The sequence below is a fragment of the Dipodomys spectabilis genome, unplaced genomic scaffold (assembly GCF_019054845.1).
Source record: "Dipodomys spectabilis isolate Male_0828 unplaced genomic scaffold, ASM1905484v1 ptg000147l, whole genome shotgun sequence".
Taxonomy (NCBI): Eukaryota; Metazoa; Chordata; class Mammalia; order Rodentia; family Heteromyidae; genus Dipodomys; species Dipodomys spectabilis.
Genome location: NW_024870824.1, coordinates 7,921,376 through 7,948,665, shown reverse-complemented (window position 1 = coordinate 7,948,665; position 27,290 = coordinate 7,921,376). Strand labels below are relative to the sequence as shown.

General features: G+C 40.5%; 1 protein-coding gene across 3 annotated transcripts in view; it reads right to left on the bottom strand.

The window, feature by feature from the left end:
- LOC122118215 (protocadherin alpha-C2) overlaps positions 1–27,290 on the bottom strand; it is a 153,777-nt gene that overhangs the window by 21,861 nt on the left and 104,626 nt on the right. For 2 of the 3 annotated variants that reach the window (XM_042692155.1, XM_042692156.1), the window contains 2 exons: positions 7,020–7,078; positions 4,760–4,848 (listed from right to left, as the gene is read on the bottom strand). In XM_042692155.1, coding sequence (XP_042548089.1) covers positions 4,760–4,848; positions 7,020–7,078 — 148 coding nt within the window. Of the gene's footprint in view, positions 1–4,759; positions 4,849–7,019; positions 7,079–18,102; positions 20,909–27,290 lie in introns of those variants that run through there. The other variant, XM_042692154.1, reaches the window with a different exon arrangement.

Sequence of the window (27,290 nt, the reverse complement as noted above, 5' to 3'; positions counted from 1 at the left end):
TTGGAATTCCTTGTGCTCTTTTAAAAACAGACAGAACAGTGGTCCCTTGGTATCTATGGCAGATGGGTTCCAGGATCATTGTGAATACTCAGATCTGCAGATGATCAAGGAGCTTATATAAAATGGCATCATATTTGCATATAAACCATGTTCATCTTCATCTATACTCTAAATTGTCTCTAAATAACTTATAATACATAACAAAATGAACATGCCATGTAAGCCAGACATGGTAGCTTACACCTGTAATCCTAGCTGCTCAGAGGCAGAGTAGGAGGATCACATTCCTAGGCTAGCCTGTGCAGAAGTTAATGAGACCTCATCTTATTCAGTGAGCTGAGTGTGGTGGCTCCTATTCAGCTATGCTGGCCATAGGTAAGAAGATTGTGGTCTGAGGCTGGCATGGCAAAACCACAAGATCCTGCTTGGCACTAATGGCTCATGCCGCTAGTATTTTTTTTAATACTAGCTACTCAGGAGGATGAGATCTGGGGGCTCTTTGTTTAAAGCTAGTTCAGGAAGAAAAGTCTGAGAATTTCCATGTCCAATTAACCAGCAAAAAGCCAGACTAGTAGTATGGCTTAAGTAGTAGAGCACCAGCTGTGAGCAAGAAAGCAGAGTGTGAGACCCTGAGTTGAAGCCCAGGTACCAGACAAATAAAAATAAAAACAAAAACCTGAGACCCTACCTGAAAAGTAACTAAAGCAAGCAAGCAAACAAACAAATAAACAAAAAAACCTAGCAGGGTATAGCTCATATAGTATAGTCCAGTGCTCACAATTCAAACCCTAGTGCTGCCCAAACAAAATGTTATCTAAAGAGTTATTCAACTATATTGTTAAGTACAAGTTTTCTTATACTTAGAAGACAAGAAAATATCTGTGAATGTCTAAGATGAACACAAATTTGAAGATGTGATAAGCCAATTATATTTCCCATTCTAAAATAAGTTTACTTTTGTCTTAGGTAGGTTAGAGTTGGGGTGTTTGTTTTTATTTATTTATTTTTGACAAGGTCTCTCTTAAGTAGCTCAGGTTGGCTTCAAACTCACAAACTCACACTGATCCTACCTCAGACACCCAAGTGCTGAACTTACAGGCCTGTAGAACCACACCTGGCTTGCATCAGATGAGTCTTGAGATCCCAGGAAATGTAGAAACAGAAGCATGGAAGAATTATAGACGACAGCAAAGCAGCCTGGGCCTCTACAACCTGGACCAGTTTATTGAAAAGCAGGGACCATTTTTGTATAATCTCCCAGAATTTCCTCAAGAAAGCTTTCATTAAGACCTCTTCAAAGCACTCATACTGAGAAAGTTAAACAGAGTTGTTTTACAAGTATCTGCTTCTTTAACACCCCTCCCCCAAATGCAACCTTCTCTCTGAAAAAGAAGCTGTAACTGTATTCCTTATATTCCCTATTTAGCTAGTTTTCTCTCTCTCTGCTCAGTCTCAGGGGAAGCTGAAAGGCAATAAGAAAGCCCATGATCCAAGTTTGTTCACACAGAGGCAAAGCTTGAGGAAAGAACCAGTAATCAGGATTAACTAATTTAATGCCTGGCTTGTTTATACTGCAGAAAACATCACCTGGTGATGTTTCCATTGATCCCTTCAGAGTGGTATCTTTATGGCTTTTGCACACTGTGAAAATAAATGAACAGTTTAGTAACAAAGCAAAAGAATTAATCAAAGGAGAAAAACAAGTCCCAGAAACACATATGAATAAGTAGTAGTGCAAAGCTTGCTCCAATCCCTTTCTGACTATGGCTGCAGCTGTTGCAGGTGTTGGTATGAAAAGAGCACAGACACAAGTGGAAGAAAATGTGGACTACAAGCAGGTTTTAGAAGCAACTGCACCTTTACTATGAAGCACTAAAGGCAATGGAATCAATGAAATGCAGGCTCTGTTTGGGACTGGAAACAATTGGAGAGCATTTTCCTGTTTTCACTCTATCTCTAGGGGAGAGCTGGGGGTGATGGGAATGTAGAGAATTCAGGATGATCTAAGCAACGTCAAGAGGGCCTGTGCCTGGGCCTACAAATGAGAGCAACTGAATTCTGGCCATCAGGTTATGAGTCAAAGCCATATCAGAAACTGCCCACAACAAAAGTATTTATTGCATACAACAAAAGTATCTTGAGAAAAGGCGTAAGAAGAGAAGACATTTATTAATAGTATATGTCAAACAATATGTTCAGCTCATGGATCTCAATTATGTTCTGCTTACAGAAAGGGTAATTAAGAAAGTAAGAATTTAGAAATTTTATCTATGTTTGGACCTGAAATTCAACTCAGATATGAATCAAAATCACATTCTTAGTCTTTATGCCATATTCTCTCCAAAAAGTGAAGAAAGTAGTTTGAGTCATGAAACCTTAAAATACCCAAATGACAGAACAGAAGGCAGGAGAGGACCCTTTTAGCTTTGTATAATTGGTGAGGAAGCATGTTGTGAAGCATGGTAAGGTCACATCTTCCAAATGAGTAAAGTGAAAGATGTGAGCTCTAATCCAGCACAGTCCATGAAGACTATGACTTATGCATGCTTCAGTATCTAATAGGGAAGGGGAGCAATGGAGACCCACTCCTTACCTTTCATTAAATATATCATTTTTAAAAAAAAAAATCCTCTTGAATTTGAAGTAGAGACCTGGACCAGATGCCAGAAATAATCATTGATTCTCATTTTGTATTTGTCTAGGAATGTACACAACTAGCATCCTTAATGAGGAGAATGTATTCAAAGCTAGTTCCTGCCTCACTAGCATGACTCCTAACACCTTAATGAGAACTCTGAAATGAAGGCAGAGCAACAGGGCTGGTTTTGTGGGGAATGCTTTAATTAGGTAGATCGTAGCTTACCAGATGCCTTCTTATTCTGCTACATTTGGTAAACTAACACCACTTTCTCCATCTTCATCCCTCCATTACTGGCACTGAGGTTGAAGATTTGGGTAACAAACTCTTTCATGTTCTTCCCTTGCCAGCTGGCAATATTAGCCCTCTAATAAATTGCGTCAACTTGTGCATTTTTTGGACAAATCTCACTTAGATGAATTGAGCAACATTCACAAATAGCAAATGCTGGCTGATTAGAATCAACGAAAGCCCATAGAGTTGCCAGCAAAAATAGGGACTTAGCTGCACATGTTATTTAGCCTAGTCATCTGAAAGGCACCTGATTATTTTTAGAAAGAACTTTTTACATTCACATTCTTATGTCATCTGTTATGCATGTATGTAAATATTCATTTGAATTTGAACAAGTTCTTGCAAGCCAGCCATACCACCAATATATGTATTATACACATTTGGATATGAAGCTAGACACATTTGTACTTGAATCCTATCTTGGCTATTCAAAAACTATGTGAACTTGGCTACATTTCTTAACTTCTAACTTCTATGCTTCTTCCATTTAAAAAATTAAAATATATACAATAAATCATTTGCAAGATTTTCATAAGAAATAAATTAAGTGTTTTAGGTACTTGGCACAGTATATAGGCATATTATAGCTTGATAATTAGTAACTACTATGTTCACTGTAGTTGGTTGATTAATAGAGGATTGTGACAGACACCATTGTAATCTCTAGCAACCTATAAACCTCCCTTTCTAAAACTGTCACAGAGATGAATCTCCAAAGCCATATTTTTATTATGATACCACTTTAATGACTGGGCAAAAATAAGAAAGTGTGATTTCAAGCACCTTCCCATTGCTTACCCAGCAAATTAGTTTTTTCCCACACTACACAATCTCTTTTCTGAATCTTTGGATTAGGAACTAGTCCTCATTGGTCCTCTAAGAGACTGTGAACTGCTCATGTTTGGCAGTGCTCAGGTCAAGGCAATAACATTCTGTCTTCAGAGAATGTTGCTGTGTAGGGACGAGCTGTTCTGACTTTCTGACTTGGACTGAAGACAGTAATGGCTTAGCTTAAAAACCACATGCATAGGGGGCTGGGAAGGTGGCTCAGTGGTAGAGCACTTGCCTTGCATGCATGAGGCCCTGGGTTCGATTCCTCAGCACCACATAAGCAAAAAGAAAAAAGCCGGAAGTGGCTCTATGGCTCAAGTGGTAGAGTGCTAGCCTTGAGCTGAAGAACTGAGGGACAGAGTTCAGGCCCCACGACTGGACCCAAAAAAACAAAAACAAAAAAACTCCTATGCATGAGCTAAAGAGCTGAGGGACAGAGTTCAGGCCCCACGACCGGACCCAAAAAAAAAACAAAAACAAAAACAAAAAAAACCTCACATGCATGAGAAACCCTATTTCATCTATTTATCTATTCCCTTTAGCTTGCTACTTTGAGTGGGTTTCCACTGTCTTCAACCAAAAGGTCTTTGAAGGTAGTGTTATCTATGTACATGTGGGCCACCAGATTTTTCTGTGTGTCTAGGATGGTCTAAGCATTTAAAAGCCATCTGATTGTTTTTATAAGAACTTTATACCCTTATATACCCTTACTCATTAATGGTATATTTTTTCTTTTCTTTTTTGGTACTGTGGATTGAACCCAGGATGTTGCACTTGCTAGGCAAGCACTTTGTCACTGAGCTACATCCCAGCCCACCCTTATTCTTATGTCATCTCTTTTCACCACTTGAAGCACATTAAGCATAAATCAAAATACTACTAATTTTGTGTGTAAATCATATTTGTATGGGAGAAAAGAAAGAACAAAAAGAGAGCTATGACAATTCCTCACGATTTCCAGACCCAAACAAGTACAGAGAGACTCCAGCATTTTACCTGGTGTTGCACTGGACACTGTTGGCCACTGCTGATCCGGCCCTCCTGGACCAGCCCGTAAAATGCCAGCTTCTTCCAGGTGTACAGAGCTGAATAACATACAACCCAGTCAATGGTCAGACCACAAATGACTTCCCAGCCCTCCTTTCACCCTCAGTAATTGCTCCCATCTTTGGAGAGCCACTGAAGCTAATACATTTTTTACATGCTTGAACTGCAGCAATTATTGCTGAGCAGTCACCTTGTATAAACTGTAAAAGCATGACTGACTTCCTGCTTGCTATACCACACTGACAATAAACATACCCATCCTTATGGTAATTTTAGTTTTCATAAATACCATGTTGTGCTCACTGAATCTAACAGAGAGCCCACCAGGGGGAAGTACCATTCTTAAATCTTAATGTTGAAGCAGATCTGGAGAGCAAATTCTCAAACAACCCAGTGTACTCCACTGTGAGAAAGAAATGATTGTGTAGTATCAGTTTTGATTTTACTTTTTATCCTATTTAAACTTCATAACGTCTTAATTGAATTCTGAATGAGAGTATATTTGACTTTCTTGTTCATTTGAAAATGGGACATAAAAATGACACGTTTCAATAGTGTCATTTTGAAGGTGCATCTCATAACTGGTAGTTTTCAAGCAAAACACCAATTCACTTGCAAAGGTAAGAACTGGTAGTATAAAACATGCCTTTACATATTGTGTGGCTCTGCTGTAGCTCGGGTACAGACAAAAGCTTCAGTTTGTCTCTACTAAGGATACAGAATTCCTTCTGAATTCCTAAAGAAATCCTAGTATTCTAGTATCTGCCTCTTTCTGGCCTAAAATCATGACCCAGTTGCAATATGACATCTTGCCAAGCCAACTACAAATTTTCTGCCCTTCCTCGATGACTCCTGGTTCAGAAATAGCACCCAGTATAACGATTTCTTTCATTTATAATTCTTGAGAGGGTGTTAATTTATTTTAATTTAATGCATTTTTAATGGGCTACAACTAATTTTTCACTAACTCTATATATAAGCTTTTTCTTTAGGTATAGATTTAGGTTTGGTGTAGATTTGATTAACCATTGTCCAGATATTCAAGGGGCCTAGAGATTATTTATTTAGAGTTTATTTTTTCTTTGAAATTAAATCATTTGATAGCATGATTATTAGTTTCTTGGCCCTCCTCATTTTATGTACAATGATAGTCACAAATAGTGAGTGGATAACAGATAGTAGATCAGCTCTGGAAATAATAATTACTACCAAAAAAGACAAAGTAGGGCTGGGCACCCATGGCTCATGCCTGTAATCCTAGCTACTCAGGAGGCTGAGGTGTGAGGATCACAGTTTAAAGCCAGCTTGGGCAGAAAAGACCCCATGAGACCCTTATCTCCAGCTAACCACTGAAAAACTGGAAGTGGTACTGTGGCTCAAGTGGTGGAGGGCTAGCCGTTAGCACAAAGGGGCTCAGGGACGGCACCCAGGCCCTGAGTTCAAGGCCTGCAACTAACAAAAGAAAAGATAAAATAGAAAAGCAAAATTATATTTAATCTGAGTCTTAGAATGATGCTATTATTCTAGGCTAATTTAAAGTAAGCTAGATTTGGTCCACAGATATCCAATAAAGGCCCTTCATATGGCTCATTGGCTGAAAAGCCCATGCTGTTGATTACAGTAAGAAAGCCAAAAAGATGGAGGAGACAAGGAAATTATACAAGGTGAACATCAAGAAGCACAATAATTATTGTGGTTAACTGGTCAGTGTGAAATAGAAAATCAAGGTAGATAACTTATGCATATACATTGCACAATGCACCCAAGTCTGAAAGTATCAGACTTACAGTAATTACAATATTTCTGGTGATACGTGGAGTTGGACTCAAGCCCTTGTGCTTGCTAGAAAGGTGCTTTACCTCTTGAAACACGCCTTCTAGCTTTAGTCACAACTTTTTTCAGGAGACAGAAAGTATAAATAGAGAGGAAATGGAATTACTTCCTCATAGGAATATTTAATTCTTACTTGACACATTGTTGTAGAAATTTTGATAAAAGTATATAGAAACCTGTCTCTTATTTTCTAGTACTCCATAAACATTTGGCATTGACAACTTCCAGTGTTTCAAGGAATAGACACGGAGACAAAAACAATCATCTTTTCCTGATAGTGTATCTGAAGCTTCTCAGTGTAAACAGCAGTTTCTGGAGAACAGTCTGAACTATATCCAGTTAAAGTTATTCCTGAGTGAAGGAAGGAAATACATACCTATGCATGCCTGCTCTCAGGGAAGCAGAATAACGCCAGTCAGGATTGGGCTGTCGTGGCTGCAAAAATCACAAGAGGGGGTTCTGTTAAAATGGCAAAACAATGTTGTTATACAATGCAGTTAATGGATTAAATATTTTCAGGCATCTAAACAAAAATATTGAATAAAACATTTCATATGCAACTATAAGATGATATCTGAATACTATGGGGGGAAAATCACGTTTAGAAATACTATAAGGCCCAGCTTTGGCTCTGCCTTGTTCAAAGCAGGTCTATGCTCTTAAACCACTAAAAGAAAGCAATCTGTCTTGAGATAGGAAACATTTTCATTGCTTTTGCTCTCAAATGCCCCATTAATGGCACATCCTCAATTCAGCATTCTAGCTATCAGAAGACATGAGTCTACACAAGTTCTGCTGGCCTGGCTTGACTGCAGAGAACTGCAATCTGCTGCTGGCTTTGCAGACTGCAGCATGTTTGACCCAGGATGGATATGCCCTGTCATAACACCAGCAACTGATAGCAGGCTCTCCTACTGCTAAAGATGTACACTAGAGAGATAGGAAAACAAACCATTGCTGAGCTTGACCTTGTTTTGCTACCTAATCCTTTTCCAAGAAGGGTTCTTTTACCCTGCTTCTGTTTCAGTGCTTTACTTCCTCATTCAATTTCTCTCTGCTAAGCTCTGATTGTTTAACCAGGAGTAGCTGAAATCTGAGAAGGTCCTGACTCATTCTGCATCCACCTGACTGCTGGATTTCTTTTTCTTTGTACACAGTCTACAAACTGCCTAAAGTAAAGGAGGAAAATGTGAGGACCTAAAAACTGTTTGAGGAACTATGCGCTGTTTAGATGCTACTCACAATCACTGGGTACTAATGACTACCACTTTCTTGATTCCATTAGCCTACATTTTATTATGAAAAACTCATGATAGATCGGATTCTAGATGTGTTTTCATGAACAGAGATTAAAGTAGGTCTACTACTAAATACAGAGGTCTAGTGGAAAGATGGGGGAGGTAGGTTGTAATTATTTGATTATGCTTTGGTTATAATGATCATACCTGGTAGTTACAAAGCTACAGTAATACAAAAAAGCCATTTTTGTCAATAAAATTCTTGTTCCTATTATGCTTGTAGTTCACTGAAGAATGCAACATATCTTGTAAACACATTTCATAACACTAACAGAAGCTATCAGCATTCCAGCCTTCTAGCAGACTGGGTGGGGATGGCTACACAGTACCAGAGAGCCAGAGTCAAGGCCCAGAAAGTTAACATACTGGGAATATTTTAGCTCAAACATCCATCCTCTTAGGTCCTCTTTTACTCTGATGGCCAGATATGAATATGAAAGCTATTCTATCCTTGGCTTTCATGTTCACAAAATGCTATTGATGGTTCATATAAAACTATCTACAGTTCAAACAAAATGAGTTCCCATTTCTTCCCAGTAGTGGTAGGAAAGAAAAAGCATTTGCAATATAATTTTATAAACGTGATAAAAATACATTTTTACTCATCATCATGGTCGTCGTCATCATCATCATCATCATCATCATCATCACTATATCTGCTCTTGTCACCAGCAGCACCAGTGTTAGCTTGTCCACTGAGAGAATCTTCCTTCAAGAAAGACTGACATGTGTTGAACAAATGTTCTCAATTTTTCCTATGATTGTATAATATTCATGATGAAAATTGCTGCAACTTCATCTTTGGAATGAAATCAGCAACCTCATTTTGCTGAAAGGCATAGTTCTATCATGACTGAATGGGAAACTCAGTTCATTATGCAATCTTACTTCCTCAGTGACACATTTTATTTGTCATGCTGTGATTTTCTGTAACTGTCAACACGATTCTCAGATTCATTTACATGGATTTCTAATAATGGTAAGATCAGACAGAGGAAAGGAAAAGAAGAAAGTAATCAGTACTCCATGCTGTTTTAAGTAGTTATATAATATTAGATGATGGAATAAGCACTTCACATATACTATTGTGTATATTTGGGGTGTACGGTGGGTTCTTTTGCGGGCTGTGGGGCTTGAACTCAGAGTTTGGGCACTGATCCCAAGATTTTTGCTCAGTGTTAGAACTCTATCACTTTGAGCCACAGCTCCATTTCTGGTTTTCTGGTGGTTAATTGGAGGAAAGAATCTCATGGACTTTTCTGCCCAGTTTGGCTTTGAACTGTGATCCTCAGATCTCAGCCTACTGAGTAGCTAGAATTACAGGTATGAGCTACCAGTACCTAATGTAATATTCCCTTCTCAGACCAGAAATGCTAGGATTTTTAATGGTTTTCTCATAAAACATACAAATGTCTTCAGGTATACATAAAGACTGCTTCATCCTGGGTTATAGCTATAACTTTGAACCTAGGTATTTGGTATGTTTTAAAACTATTTTTCCCCCATGGTATAACCCCTGTTGTCACTGTATTTGATTCTGGTGTCCTGCATCTCATTTATACATTTTTCTAATCTGGGGAAGGGAAGGGAAATATCAAAATGCTGAAATAAGGTTACAGGATGACCCACTGTAACAGGGAGATGTACAAGACACTATGTTGAAAATGAACTTTATAACTTTGGCCAGGGAGAGTGGGGGGGGGGGGAGCGGGAGGGCTGGGTGGGAAACAAAGGAGGTGGGGAGGAAAGGGATAGTAGGGAAAAAAACAAAGGAGGGGTAACAATGCTTGATAGGAACTGGACTCATTACCTTGCTCATGTAACTGTAATCCTTCTATATAGTATCTTTACAATAATATACATATTAAAAATAAAAAATAATATATATATCTATATATTTTTGTCGGCCATAGGGTCTGAACTCTGAGCCTAGGAGTTGTCCCTTAGCTCTTCAGCTCAAGGCTGGAGCTCTACCACTTAAGCCACAGTACCACTTCTGGCTTTTTCTACTTCTGTGGTACTGAGGAATCGAACCCAGGGCCTCATGCATACAAGGCAAGCACTCTACCACTGAGCCACCTTCCCAGTCCCTAAAAATACTTTTAAACGAATGAACTATTATACAAGGTCAATAATGTCATATTTAAGTTACAAAAATGAGAAATTTGAGAATTAAATTATTTGCCTGATTTAGTGAGTTTGGCTGACAGTCAATTTTAGGTACCTATAAAAAAAAAAGTATACTTTTTAAGTAAACATGTGGAATGATGTGTATTTTGTTTCACTTTTTTACCCCTTTTCTTACTTTGAGTTTCTAAATATCAGTGTGGTGTGTGTGTGTGTGTGTGTGTGTGTGGTGTATATGTGTGTGCGTGCACATGTGTACATGCATGCACATACGTGCACGGGCATTGCTCCTCAGACTTGAACTCAGGGTTTGAGTGCTGCTTTCCCTGAGCATTTTTGCTGAAGGTATTCTCTCACTTGAGCCACAGCTCCAATTCTAGTTTTTTGGTGGCTAATTGGAACTAAAAGTCTCATGGACTTTCCTGCCCAGGTTGGCTTCAAACCCCAATCCTCATATCTCAGCCTTCTGCATAGTTAGGATGGATTATAGGTGTGAGATATTTGTTCCAGCCAATATAAATTTATTATAAAACAAAATTAAGGGCTGGGAAGGTGGCTTAGTGGTAGAGTGCTTGTCTTTCATGCATGAGGCCCTGGGTTCTATTCCCCAGCACTACATAAGCAGAAAAAAAAAAAAAGCTGGAAGTGGCACTGTGACTCAAGTGGTAGAGTACTAACCTTGAGCTGAAGAGCTGAGGGACAGTGCCCAGGCCCAGAGTTCAGGCCCCATGACCGACAAAAATAATTAAACATAATACAAATTTAATAAACTTGGAAATTTTTCAGTTGAAAAGTTAACTCTTTCTTTCTCTCATATGAGACATACATTAGGGACTTGGACTGTGATTATTGAGTTCCCAATTATTTGGATAATACATCTCAGGACTATGCCTAATTTCCATTAGTGAAGAATTCTAGTATTTTCTGTTGTTCCAAAGTTTAATCTTTTAGGATAATAGTAACAAAACCCCAGATATGGAAAAAGTCAGTTAGTAGTGTATGTTGGTGATAGAGTATCATTGAAGAACAAGAACCCATTTGAATTTCTTTTAAAATTATAGCAAAGATTACCAGGTGCTGGTGGCTCATGCTTGTAATCCTAGATAGTTAAGGAGCCTGAGACCTGAAGGTCACGGTTCTAAGCCAGCTTGGGCAGGAAAGTCCATGAGTTCATCTCCAGTTAACCCACAAGAAGCCAGAAGTGGAGCTATAGCTCAAGTGGTAGGAAGCTACCCTTGAGAAAAAAAAAATAAACTCAGGGACAGCACTTAGATCCTGAGTTCAAGACCCAGGACCAACTACAAAAAATTATAGTAATTATTAATTTATCCTGTAATGATTTATAATAAATAAATTTAATTTATTTTTTATTTTTATTTATTTATTTTGTTGGTTGTGTGCCTTGAACTCTGGGCCTTGGTGCTATCCATGAGCTCTTTAGCTCAAGGTGAGTGCTCTACCACTTGAGCCACTGCCACTTCCAGTTTTTTTTAGTGGTTCATTAGACAGTTTCACAGGGTTTCCTGCCTGGACTGGCTTTGAACCATGATCTTAGATCTCAGCCTCCTGAGTAGCTAGGATTACAGGCATGAGCCACCAGTGCCTGGCTAAATTATTTTATTTCTAATTTGTGCCATAGGATATTTGAAGTACAGAAGGATGAATCTCTTCTTCTAAAACAGATTTAAAGTGAAACAGGTTAAAAATATCCTATGTTATTCATAAACTCACATGAATGCAGAATGAGATAATATTGTCTTATAACTCTGGAAATCTATGTTGATGTAATCAATAAACTGTTCTCTGAGACTTGAAATGACATGTAATATCTCCTTTTTCACACTAACAGGGTTCCATTATAATGTCTCTATGGAAGATTCTTCATAATGATATTTTATGAACATTAAGATAACTGTGGTGAGCTGAATTCTAAGATAATGCCAACATCCCCCACATCCAATGGTACTTCCTTGCATAATCTCCAACCTGTGATTTGATGGATCTTACTCCCACATTTTCATTGTATAATATAGCTCACTTGTGTTTAAAAAGGGGTGGGACTAACTCAAACACATGAGCCTTTTAAATCCAAGTCCAGAGGTAAGAGATAAAGTGAGACAAGTTTGAGGTATAAGAAAGATTCCATGTTAGGGAAGATTCTCTATTGCTAGTTTTGAAGATGGAGTAGGCCAATGTGACAGGGCCTAATATCAACCTTTAGGAAGTGAGAATGAGTCTCCAGCAACAGTAGGTAAGAAAATGTGGGTCACAGTCCCCAAGGACCTAAATTCTGCTAACAATTTAAATGAGCTGGAAAGTGTATTCTTCTCCAGAGCCTCCACAAGAGTACTGAGCCCAGCCAACATGTTGATTTCAGCCTTAAGAAAATGTGAGCAGAGAATTCAGCCACATAGTGCAGGATTATGAGATACCAAGTGGATGAGATTGCAATCATAAAGTCATGGTAATTTGTTATGAAACATCATTAAAATAATATATTAAGACAAAAACGATATAATATTGAATATAATCACTGCTGTTTTCAAGTAAGAAGATGATAAACCTGAGAATTCTGTGTGGAATATTTCTCTCTAAATGGTCATTTACAGGCCTAATTCACAGAACAGAAAAGTAAAATAAATATGACTTTAAAATATATTCAATGGGTTCCAGTACAACAACAAATGCCAAGTCTACTTAATTCTCAATACACAGCCTGCTAGCACAGCAACTACCCTCTTGCTCACAGCTACACCTCCCTGGAGCCCAGAGTTTGACCCTGCAAGGCCAGAAAGGAACTAACATTTTTCTTCACCTTTGCAATGTCAGGTATTTCTTTGCATGTGTCAGTTTCAAATTCTGTAAAGAAAAAATTCTTGCATAATTTTTGGGTTAACAGAATTAAAACACTGAGAAGGAATCTCCCTGTCCTTAGATTTTTTTGCACCTATGATTACAGATTAAAGCACTAAAATATTATCACATGGTTCAGATAAATTTATGATTGTCTTATAATATGCATAGAAGAAAATCTACGCAGGGAAGCCCTGTAAAGGTCACATTCAAAAACATATAGAGGTTTAGCCCTATCAAATTCTGCTTAATTTCTGGGGTTAGTGATGGTAATTTTTCTTCAAACATTTGCAAACTGACATTATTCTGACCTCTCATTGAGAGCAAAATTTGGTTGCTAACCAAGGCAAGTATCTAGAATTGACTCTACTATTCTGTCAAACCAATAGCATGCCAATAGACAATGTATAATATGCCAGGCGATGTCCCTGCAGAGTGTTCTGAGTTAGACCAGGTGCCCGTGTGATAGCTCACTCTGGGTCAGAGGAAAGGGTAAGCGAATGACATTCAAGCCACAATAAATAGATTTCTTCATCAATCAGTGTATACAAGATAAAGAGAGAAGAGATCAACCCTAATTCCATCTGGCTCAGAAGTCTGTAGAACAATAAAGGAAAGAAGTAATCTGACAAAGATATTTTATTCTTGGACCAAAGAAAACCTTTTCTCAGAACAGTCCTATAACTGATATGAAACTGGCAAAACAAAATAGCTCCACCCATTGAAAACTGGCTATCTGAACCAAGTGCTGGTGGCTCACAGCAATCCTAGCTTCTAGGGAAGCTGAGAATGGGAGGATTATGGTTCAAAGCCAGCCCAGGTAGAAAGTTCACAAGACCCCATCTCAACTGATAGCTGGATGCAAAGGCATATGCCTGTCATCCTAAATTATGTGGGAAGCTGAAAATGAGAGGATCATGGTTCCAGACCAATATGAACAGAAAAGTCTGGGAAACTCCATCTTAATGTAAAGATGCCAGGCATAGCTGTACACATTTGCTAGTCCAGTTTGGATGGAAAACCTAAAATGGGTGGATCACAGTGCAGGGACACTCAAGGACAGAAAGTGAGACTCTTTCTCAAAATAACCAGTGCACAGAAAGGGTTAGAGACATGGCTCAGTGGTAGAGTTCTACCTGGCAATCACAAGACTGTGAGTTCAAAGCTAGTATCACCAAATATATGCATATATGGGTATCACAGGTGAAACAGTGAAATGGAAGTTCATAAATAGAATTATTGAGCCAGGTGCTGCTAATTCTAGCTACTCAGGAGGCAAAGATCTGAGAATTGTGATTCAAAGCCAGGGCAGGAAAGTCCATGAAACTACTAGCTCCAATTACTCATAGAAAAATCCAGAAGAGGTGATGCAGCTCAAGTGGTAGAGTGCTAGCCTTGAGCAAAAGATGTTTAGGGGAAGCACCCAGGCCCAGAATAAATAAATAATAGAACTTTTGGGTTATTCTGATCATTGTGCAACTTTAAAAAAATCAACATCATGCACTGAGTGTTAATTTTGTTTCAGAACAGGCCATCAAATTAATGCCAGCTCTGGAGGAAATTAATTAAGAAACAAACAAAAAGAAGAGTTTAACTCTTTCAGGTCACTGGATTTAGGGTAAATATGCACAGGCAGTGCCAAAAATAACTAAGGATTTGGTGACCAACTGCTTTAAAATAAGTGAGAGTGAATACAAACCTTATATATCTCTGCTATTCCTTTGTAATTTCCACAAGCTGTGCTAACTAGCCCTATGGAGGCAAAGTTAGATAAATCTGCCCAGAATACTCAGGGTGACTCATTAGCAATCACACCACAAATATATTCTATCTGAAGATCCAACCTTTTCTTATAGAGACTATGACTGGGGTGCCAATTCTTTCAATGTGAGGCTTTCAGAAGTCTCCAATGACAAATTTGGCCCTTCACTACACAGGTGACTCATGAAATGAAATATTTTCAAATAAACACCAATAGATTAGAGCAAAAAGAAAAACTTTATGAAAGAACAGAGATAAAAATATCTCTGTAAGCTTTGCCAATAGTAAAGCAGAAACAAAGATATTGGCTAGTAGTGACATTTTACCCACTACATCCACCCCCACACACTTATTATCTCTTCTGTATAAGGGTTTACTCTTTCCAAAGAAAATCAACTTATACTAGTAGATGAACTATTAAAATAGTATCCAAAATGTCTACCTATCACATATCAGAAGTAATATGAACATTGAGATTTCTGGATACTCCTACCATTAAACTAAGAAATCTTTGGAGTCAGACAATCATAACTTGAAATACTACTAGCTGTGACTGTGCATATTATGTAACCTCCCTGAGCTTATTTTCTACTATGCTGGATGTTTGTGTTTCTTTAATCATGCCTTACAGGGAATGGGAACTAAAACTACATCTAAACATATTACATCACAGGGTACTTTTATGCAGGAGGGTAGTCAGTGAGTATAAATTCATTTACTCTTCATTTCCAATCCCCACCTGCTTTATGTTATATTTATAATATATACTTTATATATATTTACATAAAGTATTTATACAAATATATATTTATAAAGTTTACTTACAAAATATAATATTTTCAAAGTATTTACTTCTGAGTTCCCAAACATCAGCTCCAATTCTGGCTTTCTGGTGGTTAAAGTCTCACAAATTTCAAAGTACAATCCTCAGATCTCAGCCTCCTGAATAGCTAGGATTACAGGCATAAGCTACCAGTAAGGGGTTCCCATCATTTTTAATGTAAGCACATGGCATTAATAACACCCCTAGCACTTTCCTGACATCTGCAGTAAGTAAAGAGAAAATTCAGCTTTGAAACTTGGGGCTGGGAAGATGACTCAGTGGTAGAGCATTTGCCTTGCATGCATGAGGCCCTGGGTTCGATTCCTCAGCATCACATAAGCAAAAAGAAAAAAGCCAGAAGTGGCGCTGTGGCTCAAGTGGTAGAGCGCTAGCCTTGAGCTGAAGAGCTGAGGGACAGCGCCCAGGCCCAGAGTTCAGGACCCACGACCGGACCTCCCTCCCCCCCAAAAAAAAGAAAGAAAGAAAAGAAAAGTAAAAACTTAATACAGCAATGATGACTTTCAAAACTGAGTTACTTTTGTTCCTGTTTTACCATGCTGCAAAAATGTGACTCACTCTCTATCCTACAACTGCAATCATTTCAAGAGCTTCCAGAATTGTCTAGCAGAAATTTGCCTCTATTAAGCCCATGCACTGTCCTGGCAACATCCCACAGGAGTAATCACTTCCTAGCATAATTTTCCCCCTAGATTGAAGGTTTGTGTACAAAAGCACCTATTAACATAGAGGTCAGTGTAAAACAGAAATAGTTCATGCATCAAATTGCCCCAAGCTTTGAGTCAGTAGGAAAATGGTAAGAATGTCATTTTTCTGAGGTTCAGCTCACAGCTGGTGGCTATGATGAGCAAGCCTTTCCCAACTTGCATTCTATTCCTCTTCTGCAACCTATACCAGTCCCAAAGGACTTCATAGGAATTTGCTAAATGTCTACATTATCATTATTTAAACCCAAATCTTTTTGTATGCTTCCAAATGCTATAACCTAAGATTTCTGCTTCACCAGTTCTTGGTTTCTTTGATTTACTACCCTTCTATTTTCTTAATCTGCAACCTGCCTCCTGTGGTTTACTCAGCATAGACTAACATGAGGCTCTTCTGATACGTAAATATATATCCATCTGCAATACCCAAAGGAAAATCTACTCTTGACTAATAATGAAAAATTCTGTGCTTGCTTATGTATTACCTCTTTCAAGATCATTAATTTAGCATGTGACAATATGAACACTAATAAAACATAACAATGTGTGAATAAAAAGATATCACAAAAACATACAAGAGACAAAATATTAATTCATTTGCACTAATGCTAATAGCCCTAGCTAGAGTAGTGGTTCCGAAGGATAATTCATCACTATTTATAGGGTAAATTTTTAGCTTTTGCAATTAAAGTTTAATATATCACTTCAAGCATGCATGTAGACAAAAAATACTATTCAAACACACTGATACACTCATTCACTTTTTGATAATTTATGCCCATTGTTCATAACAATGAGCAAAATTGCCTTATTCTTAAAACTCAAACCTAGTACATATACTGCTAATATCTGTACTTATGTGCAGTAACTCATCCACGTTCCAAGCCTTTTGTAGCTATTACAAACCAAATTTTAGTAAAAAAAAAAAAATGAGCATGTGCTTTGGAAGTATTGTTATTTTACTTAAAGACATGAGGAGCTTGAAAAGTCTACTTCATATCTCATCAAATGATCCACTGGGAATCAAAAGATGATGGATTGCACTTATGAGGAATGTAGAAATATAATCTTCAAATGAATTCAGCGTATGCCAAGAAAGGTAGCAAATTGGAATTCTTTTTCTCTTTCTCCCCAGACTCTGTTCTGATGTTCAATGTCCCCATCTCATTCTACCATCTCTACTGCCTAGCCAGACAGATTGGTACTTGAGGTTTTGCCTTAATCATTATCCATTTCCTCATACAGAAGAATGACCACATCAGACAGCTACAGCAAACTCTGGATTCAACATAAGGGCTACATACCATGGCTTTATCATGATGTGAATTTCCAGAAGATCCTATTACATTATCTAGTGAAATTACTACAGTTACTAACTAGACAACGTGCACTGCAGACAGTCCAAAGTATGAACAGGACTGGTATACAGAGGTGACTCTAACAGCCCCTAGAGGTCTCAGAGCTTTTCTAGAAAAGAAAGAAATAAAAACAGTCCTGCAGGATTTAAAAAAGTAACAGCAGAGGCCTTTTCTCCTTGAATCGCATAATGTTATTTCCTAAAACATTATTCTTATTCCCAGGCCTGTTCTATTTCCCTACAGAGCTGTGCTTTCATATCACATATTTAAAACTAATCCTCACTTTTCAAACAATTAAATGGATTATTCCTGATACATGTGAAAAGAAAAATGGGAAGTAAAACAATTCCTTAGTGCTTCTTTTCTAGAAAGGAAACACCAGATTACAAGCAGATCATTAATATCATTTACCAATAACTCCTGTCAACTAAAAATTCAGAAGACCATCCACATACTATTACGAGACATGTAAAAAATAATGCATTGTCTTCTAGAAGACCTTTGACCACTATCTCACCTCATTTTGAGGAACAGCCTCATTTTTGAGAATAATCAGGTTCCCGGCACTCTGCCCACTCTGGCCTGTGAGGTGCCTGCTGTCAGTCACTGCTGCTTGGGCTCCCCCAGGCCCTGGTCCTGTCTGGGCCCCTGTGTTGTAAAACATAAAAGTATCACTCCCTGAGCCTGCTGTCAGGCAGGCCTTGTAGCAGTAGGTCTTGGTGAGGGAGCCATTCCCTCGAACCTCAATGAAATGAGGCTGTACTTTGAGGCCATGTGGTATCCTGGCATCAATATTGTTGTTGGCCTGCTTGTACAGTTCTGCAGGGCACCGCTCCCTCACTCCACAAAAACCTCCACAGCATGAAGTGCCATAGGCAGCGTAGTGATAGCACTTGATGATGCTCAAAACAATGATTGTCAAAAGAAATATAAAAGATACTGTGCTTAATGCTATTATCAGATAAAGTGTAATTTCAGAGTAGGTCCGAGGGCTCTTAACATGTCTCTGAGTATCCGGGAGGATTTTAGAAACCCTGTCCACCACAGCTACTGTAATGGTCACAGAGGCTGATAGTGACGGCTCTCCATTGTCACGGACCACCACAGTCAGATTGAAAGTTGTACCACTTTCATCTCCTATCTTCCTGGTAGTCCTAATTTCTCCTGTGTGCAGCTCCACTTTAAAGAGGTCCATGTCAGAAGTTTGGGCTAGATGGTAAAAGAGCCAAGCATTTTGCCCAGAGTCTGAATCCATGGCTATAACTTTGGTGACCAGGTAGCCAGCTGGGGCAGTTCGAGGCATCATCTCAATGGCTGCTGATGAATTGGTTGAGGTAGGGTACAGGATGTGAGGGGCATGGTCGTTCATATCCACTACATACACATTGGCAGTCACAGTGCTGCTCAGTGGTGGACTCCCCTTATCTTGGGCTTCCACAGTCACAAAGAACTCCCGAAACTTCTCATAGTCAAAGGAGTTGACAGCATAAAGGCTGCCACTGGCACTGTTAATGGAGACATACGAGGTGACTGGCAGCCCTTGAATCTCCCTGTCTAGGAGAGAGTAGGTCACCTCTGCATTCTCCTTTTCATCTGGGTCTGTGGCTTGCACGGTGCAGAGTAACACCCCAGGCAAATTGTTCTCCTGGATGTAGATGGAATAGGAGTCCTTCAGAAAGCTGGGTGGGTTGTCATTGATGTCAGAGATCTCAACCCGAAATGTCCGCTGGGATGTGAGCTGTGGTGTTCCCCCATCAGTGGCTGTCACTGTGATATTGTAGGCAGCCACTCGCTCCCGATCTAGTGGCCCACTCACCTCCAGTGTATAGGAGTTTCCAAAGCCATTCAGCCGGAAGGGCAAGGTGGCCTCCAGACCCAGTCTCACTTGCCGGTTGGGACCTGAGTCTTGGTCATTGACGCTGAGAAGAGCCACAACAGTGTTGGGTGCAGCGTCCTCAGGCACTGGGCTATATAGGACCGTGAGCACCACCTCCGGTGCATTGTCATTCACATCCACAATGTCCACCAACACCTTGCAGTGACCCGCCATGGGCACTGGACCCCGGTCAGTTGCTTGCACGTAAATCTGGTAGGAGGAAGCCTCTTCATAATCCAGTGCTCCGCTTACTCGAACTTCCCCTGTCCTGGCATCAATGCTGAAGAGCTGCCTCTCCCGGTCCGAGGTGTAGCTGCTCAAGGAGTACAGGAGCTCACCGTTGGAACCCTCATCCGGGTCCGAGGCATTGAGCTTCACCACCAATGTGCCTGGAGGAGCGTCCTCCCGCAGCTGGACACGATAAGTGGACTGATCAAAGGCGGGAGAGTTGTCGTTAGTGTCCAGGACCCGAACAGAGATCTGTGCGGTGCCCGAGCGAGCTGGGCTGCCCCCGTCCATGGCTGTGAGAACAAGGTGGTGCAAGGCTGCCTGCTCACGGTCTAGGCCCTTCCGCAGCACCAGCTCCAGCACCTTACTGTTCTCCTGCAGGGGTTTAAGGTCCAGTTCAAAGTGCTCATTGGGGCTCAGTTCGTAGGTCTGCACCGAGTTGGCTCCCACGTCCGGGTCCTGCGCGCTCTCTATATGAAAGCGCGCTCCGGGTGCCACGGATTCGCTTACCTGAAGCTGATAGTCGGTCCGCGGAAAGCGGGGCGAGTTGTCGTTGATGTCGAGTATTTCCACCTCCACGGTGCTCACCGCCACGGGGTTGTGTGCCAGCACTTCCAAGCTGAGCAGGCAGCGAGGCCGCTGCTCACACAGCGCCTCCCGATCAATGCGCTCGTTGACGAAGAGCGCGCCACTCGTCAGGTCCAGCTCCAAGTAGCGTGGGCTGGGCGCACCCTGATGGCTGATGCGCAGGCAGCCCGGCCCCAGGCGCCGCAGCTCCAGACCCAGCGCTCTGGCCACGTTGCCCACCAGCGCGCCCGGTGCCTGCTCCTCGGGCACCGAGTACCGTAGCTGGGAGGCCGCTGGGCCCGGTAGCAGCAGCAGCAGCAGCAGCAGGAAAGACAGCAGCAGCAGCCAGGGTAGGGGCCGCCGGACGCGTGGATGCTCTGTCGCCCCGGGTTTGGCGCCCGCCTGCTCCATAGCCACCGGCGGTGGCGGAGGCAGCCGGGCAGGGCCGGAGGCAGCAGCTTGGCCAAGCCGAGCTCCACGCCCGGCCCCGCCTCCGCCTCCGCCTCCGCTCTTGCGGCCCCAAGCCGGCTCCTCTAAGCCTCACGCGCTAGCAAACGCCTGGGGCCGCTCCCCTCGCAGGGCCCCCTCAGGGGCTGCTGGCCCCGCGATCCCCGCTGATTCCCCATATCCCAGCTCCTCCACTCGCCTCAAGTCTGAGAGCTCTAGTCCGCTTCCTGCCGCTGCTGCTGCTCCTGGGGGGGAGGAAAGAGGAAGCAGGGAGGGGGGAGGGAGGGGAGAGGGGAGCGCTCAGCAAGTCCAGCTCCGATTCCGCACCAAAGTGATGGACAGCGACCCCAGACTGCCCAGCCGCTCCAGCTACTCCAGCTCGGTCTTCCTGCGCCCTGGACCTGCGGGATCCCAGCAGACCGCGGGAACAAGGCCACTCCCTAGCCTCCCTGCCCCCACCGTCCCGTGTCTCCTCCAATCTCCGAGGCCTCTCGCCTGTTACCGGCGTCTTGTGAGGGGATTAGTCTGGGGAAAGCAGTTAAGTCCCTAGTACTCCGGTTGTCAGCCCTAGAAAAGATTTCCAAGCGCAATCCAGGAAAATAAACTGAAGGCCCTCAGCTAAGTCTGAGGACCTGGGCGGCGACTCTAACATTCAAAGGAAACAAACGCAGGGGAGGCGCTCAGGGATTACTAGGAAGGGGTCTGATTATTATTTGTCTGATCCCACATCCTCTCTGTATCACTCTTAAAGTAATATGGAAAGTGCTTGCTTAAATCCTAGGTCAAAGCACAGCGGATAACATGTGCCATCCTATTTCTGGGAACAAACCAAAAACTAGCATCCTGGGATCCAACACTCAATACTGCTCCCAGCCAACTGGGCCTCACTTTCGGTGTGTGCTTTGGTAATAAGTCAATATTTGAGTGTTTAAATTTCTCTCTAAACAATTAGCTCCATGAAACTGCAAGCAACCTCGTATTTGACCCCTGTTGACCACAGTTGAAATTTTAAAAGATTCATCTCTCAAGACTTCCCTAATCTTCAGCGTTGGTTCTGCTTTTCTTTCTTTCTTTTTCATTTTTCATTCAAGACATTTTCTTTCAAGACTGATTTTTAATTTTTTTTTTTCTTTAATGGATGACAATGTCTTCAAGAGCCTGCAAAACCATTAAATCAGGAAAGTTCCTCTTGATCTTCCAAGCCAGGCTGGAACTCGAACTCTGTTAATACTTTTCAGTTAAAAAAAATTTTTTTAACTGCTGTTATTAAGCAAAAAGTAGGAAGCTGGGATTTATCTTCTAATAGCGATTTTCATGGTATCATCTATAAATATGAGTGGTCAATGGGCCTCTGGGTTTCTGTGCCCCTAAGACTCCCCTTCTATTGCTCCAAAGGTCACACATAGATAAATTCTCTTCAGTGAAGAAGGAAGCAGAAGCTCAGGAAGCCTTCTGTGCTGTGTCATTGCCTCTGCTCGTTCTGAATAGTCATTCTTCCCAGCTCTCTTATCTCTTGCACAGAGGTTTAAAATAATCCCCCTTCCATGCCCCCCCCTCAAAGGCATTCACTAATGTCTTTTCTCTTCCTAATCTCCAAGTATCCTTGCCTTTGCAGATTTTCTCTCTGGATCTCTGAGTAGCTATGGAGTGGAACAAAGCCAGGGTGAGACCTGGCATTTGGCATACTTCTCTCCTTGAGAGAACCATTGAAGGAGCCAAGGTTATGATCCTAACGTCTTTTTCAAAGGCCTGAGCTAGCACATCCCTTCATTCCACCCACCAAGTGCACTAACAACACTCCACAACCTAATTTTATTCTAGAGAAACTCCCAGCTTCCTCCAATCACTGCTGCATCTTATTTGTCCTTTTTGTTCCATCAAGGGTGCAGAGTGGGAAGCAATTTCTATCCAAATCTATTCGTGTCTCCTTCCTTAGGTCTCTGGCTTCTCCCTCTTCAGTCTGCATCCTCCCCCAAATATCCCTCAGTAACTCTGTCTGTTGGCTGTGGTAATTTGATCTCAGGCAGCCTTAATCTCTCAAGTGCACAAATTGTAGACCTGGCCTATGTCCTCACCCATTACTTATTTCTGAAAACAAATGGCTTATAAGTGGAATCAAGTTATAAATTGTTAGGGAAAGTGACCCTTTTCCCCTTCATCTCCTCCCAGCTCACATAGTAGCTGCCACAGCTGCCCATAGCTCAGAAACCTGCCCCTGGGCATTGACCATGCATGGCCCTGTGCCCCTGAAAAGATCACAAGCACTTAAGGAAGAGATTAAAGTGACAAAGGCTTGGTGATGTTTTTGACAGAAGCCCCCAAGAGTCATGTTTTGGGAGAAAAAGAAAAGATTTGCCTTTTAGCAATACTGTCATCTTCCAGCAAGAATACCTGCCAGGTTGTTCATTTTGATGCTTGCAGGATCATAAGTTCCAAACAGTATTTACTCTTTCATTGACAGAGAAGGAAAACTGAGCCAACACACTTAGCTTCCTTTTCAATGACACTGTACTATAGAGATGGTATTCTGTATGTTTGACACTATAGTAATTTAATTCCTTACACTGTTGTACTGAAGCTCATGCCAAATGCTGGAATGTGATTGTTTGGAATGTTAGAAAGTGGTTTCTGAATATATTAATGCTAATGCCTCAATCACACTAGTAGTCATTCCTGTCCTTGGACCTTCCAGTGCCCTCAATTAAATAACAGAACAGTGGTCATTAATGGTCATTAATTTGATCAGGTTTGACCTGACCATTATCTATCAGATAAAGGGACCTTGTTTTGTTGTTTTTTTTTCTTATCATAAAGGTGATGTACAGTGGGATTACAGTTCCTGATTTTTGTTTTTAATTTCCACAAACTGAGAAAGTTATAATATAAAGAAGAGATCACAGATGTCCTCAAAGTTTAACATGATTTAAAGTGTTTTTTTTTTTTAAATTACTAGGAATAATGGTACATGTACTCTATAATCTCAGCTCTTGGGAGGCTGAGGCAGGAGTATCACCAATTTCAGGCCAACCTAGGCTACACCGAGGCTTTGATTCAAAACAACAAAAACAACAAAACATTCCTTGTTTAAAAAAAAAGGGGGGACTGGAGCTGGGAAGGTGGCTCAGTTGTAGAGTGCTTGCCTTGCATGCATGAGGCCTGGGTTCGATTCCCCAGTACAGCATAAGCAGAAATGGCCAGAAGTGGTGCTGTGGCTCAAGGGGTAGAGTGCTAGCTTAGAGCCTTGAGCTGAAGGACAACACCCAGGCCCAGAGTTCAGGCAATATCTTTATAAATGTATTATTATAAGCCATAATATTTTATATTTCTGATATAAAGTAGAAACTGTGATAACTACTACTGCTTTTTTTGGCAAAACCCAAAACTATGGTTAGAAATCCATAAACTCAGCATTATGTTTATTTACCACATGCTAGACAAAAACTCGGAAATGGTATACCTCAATTATATTTCTTAATTATATTTGTAAAACACATCTCTCATGAGATTGCTGGTCACAGAAGCGAAACCAATCATATCAAAAATACTGGCACTCAGTAAACTGTTAATTGACATGAATTTCCTTTCTCTATTATTAATATCATTGCAAACAATTTTCTTTTGGTAGCCAAACAATCTGGAGAATTTATCAGTTGCTTTATAAACGAGTGCTATTGAGCTTGATAGAGACTGGTTTTAATGCAGTGATTGTTAATGAGCAGTTAGAAGTGAAGGCATGCTTACTAAAAACTACTTTGACTTAACTGAAAACTGTAACTTTAAGCCCATAGAATTACTGTTTCCAATTGGCATTTTAGATTTTTAGCGGGTAGAATCATTGATAAGAAAAGTGCTACAAGCACAATTTATCTGAATTCATTGAAGAGTCTCCCAACATATCCACAAAACAAAAATTAAGAACAGGTGCAATAGAGGATTGTTAGGTGATTTCATAATTACTTGAATAGCAGTGTCCAAGAATGTTTTACTAATGGCATACTTCAACCTAGAAGGAGAATTCTAATGTGGCACTACAGGATCCACCTTTGCTCTTATCCTATTCTACCTTTTATCAATGATAAGAGGAAAAATCAGCAAGTGTCTGGGCCATTCCAACTTCAGGTTAAGCTACTTTGAACTAAGATCTCAACTGTGTAGGATAAGCAATATTTTTATTTCCCTAAAATTAGTATCAGGGGTCTGGGAAGGTGGCTCAGTGGTAGAGCGCTTGCCTTGCATGCCTGAGGCCCTGGGTTCAATTCCTCAGCACCACATAAGCAAAAAGAAAAAAGCTGGAAGTGGCGCTGTGGCTCAAGTGGTAGAGTGCTAGCCTTGAGCTGAAGAGCTGAGGGACAGCGCCCAGGCCCAGAGTTCAGGCCCCATGACCAGACTCCAAAAAAAATAAAAAATAAAATAAAATAAAATTAGTATCAGTGTTCTATGTGTGATTCAGTGCATGCCCCAAATTCATAAGTTTATATGTAAGCTAATTTCTGGCTTCTAATACTGGCATTAAAATCTTTCCAAGTTTCCATTCATTACTTGGGCCCTCTTCTTTCAATAGAAAACTTTGGCCCTGTTTCTCTTTTGTAATTGTTGGGATTTTAGCCACAGAATAACATAAAAATGGAATTTGGCATTGAATAACATCCTTGTACCCAATGTTTCCAAGTGGGTTTTAGCCAACATATTCATTAATTTCTACATATATTTATGTTTGCATATACCTATTTCTGTCTATATATACACAAGCACAGTTAGGTGACTTAAAATTGTTTGAACAGTGCCCCAAGTACATCTATTAATCTTTTAATGGGGTACCTCAATCTGGAAAGTAGGAATTCTGCAAAATGGAAACCTGAAATTCTAATGGAGGACTACAAGTATCCATCTTGTTCTCATCCTATTCAACATTTTATCAATGACTTAAAACTGAGAGGTAACAAGTTGTGTTACCAATAGCTGGACAGATTGATAGATAGGCTACATACCTACATACATACATACATACATCATATGTGATAGAAATGGTTGAGGCACTGCCACGCCACCTCCTGCGGAGTCTGTGTGAGAGATCGCGCCAGGCAAAGCAAGCTTGAAGGAAGCATGCCTGCAGGAAGGGGGTGTTGGTTCAAGGCATCCTATACACTTGGCTGCACCTTTATTGCCTCTACCTTTATCCTTATTATATTCTTCTTGGCTGTACATTCATTGCCTTTATTATCGTTTTGGCTATTTTTCTATTGATCTGCAAACAGGGCATGTTGTTTCTTTCCAGTCCAATAGAGACGACTTCTCTGAATAATAAAGACTAGGACCAAAGATTAGATGTGGACAATGCCCCAATCAATATATCATCTGATGTGACGCTGTCTCCAGAAGCTCCTGCAACTTCACAAGCAGTTTTGCGGCTTACTCATAGTAAATATAGAAATTTAAAATTTCCAGATATGTTACAACAGGCAGAATTAATGAATTAAACTAAACCAGGAGTTATCCCAAAAACACAGAGAGTTCTAGAAAAAGGGACCCCTAATAATAAAAGAAAAAGAAAGATTCCCCCAACAGTTATGACTAAGTTTGGTCCAGCTTACTTTATAGGGAATAGATGGTGGTTTCCCACAAAATATAAAGTTAGTGACATCACATTTCCTGAGCTGAACGATGAACCATTGCCTTATACAGGAGTTTATAAAGATGGAAATAGATGGATTAATGTAAAAGGAAAAAGTATCTTGGTACTCATTAGATTTTATGCAAAGATTCGGTAGCTCTAGACCATTATGGTGTTTATTATCAAAATAACAAGATAGTTTAAACTAACAATTAGAAATTTAAGTGAACAAATATTGGGATTAAAATTATAGGAAACGGAGAATGCCTGACTCAACTTGGAAGTGGTTTTTAGGATGATTTCAAAGGGGCTTGAAATTTTATGGAAAAAATAAAAAGAGTACAATATAAGTACAGCCCTGTCTTAGGTTTGTTAATTATTAAACATAAAAAGGCTGAATAGATGATGCATTGTATTAAACAATATGCTAGACTTGTTTCGCCCCACTTAGCTTAAACAGTTGGTGGGATAGTCATCAATTTTCATGTAACCCATTAATGCTTTGCTTTTTAAAAAAATTGATTACGTGCTTAAATAAAGAATCTATATCACAATCACACACTGTATAAAAATGTTAATTCTCCTTAATAAAGATACACTCAGATGCAACTCTTTTGACTCTGTATCTGTTTGTCACTTCGCCGACTCCTTGCCCACCTATCCCGAGATCCCTGTCCTGTTGGTCCCAGTGCTCCGGCTGAGCTGGTCTGTCGCAAGGCACTTTGAACTTGAACTGGTTTTCAAGCTAGGCCTTGAGCTTAGTTTAAAGAGAGCCCAGGTTCTACTTTCTATACCCATTCATTGTATTTGTTGCTTAGAAGACAAGAAAGAAAGAAAAAAAACCCTGTACAATTCCCAAAAACATCTAGTCATGGGGGGGGAAGGGGGTAAAGGAGAAGGTTTGGGATTGGGGGGGGAGGGGGGAGGCTGGGAAGGGATGTGAAGGGTAAACAAAGGAGGAGGCTGCAATGCTTGG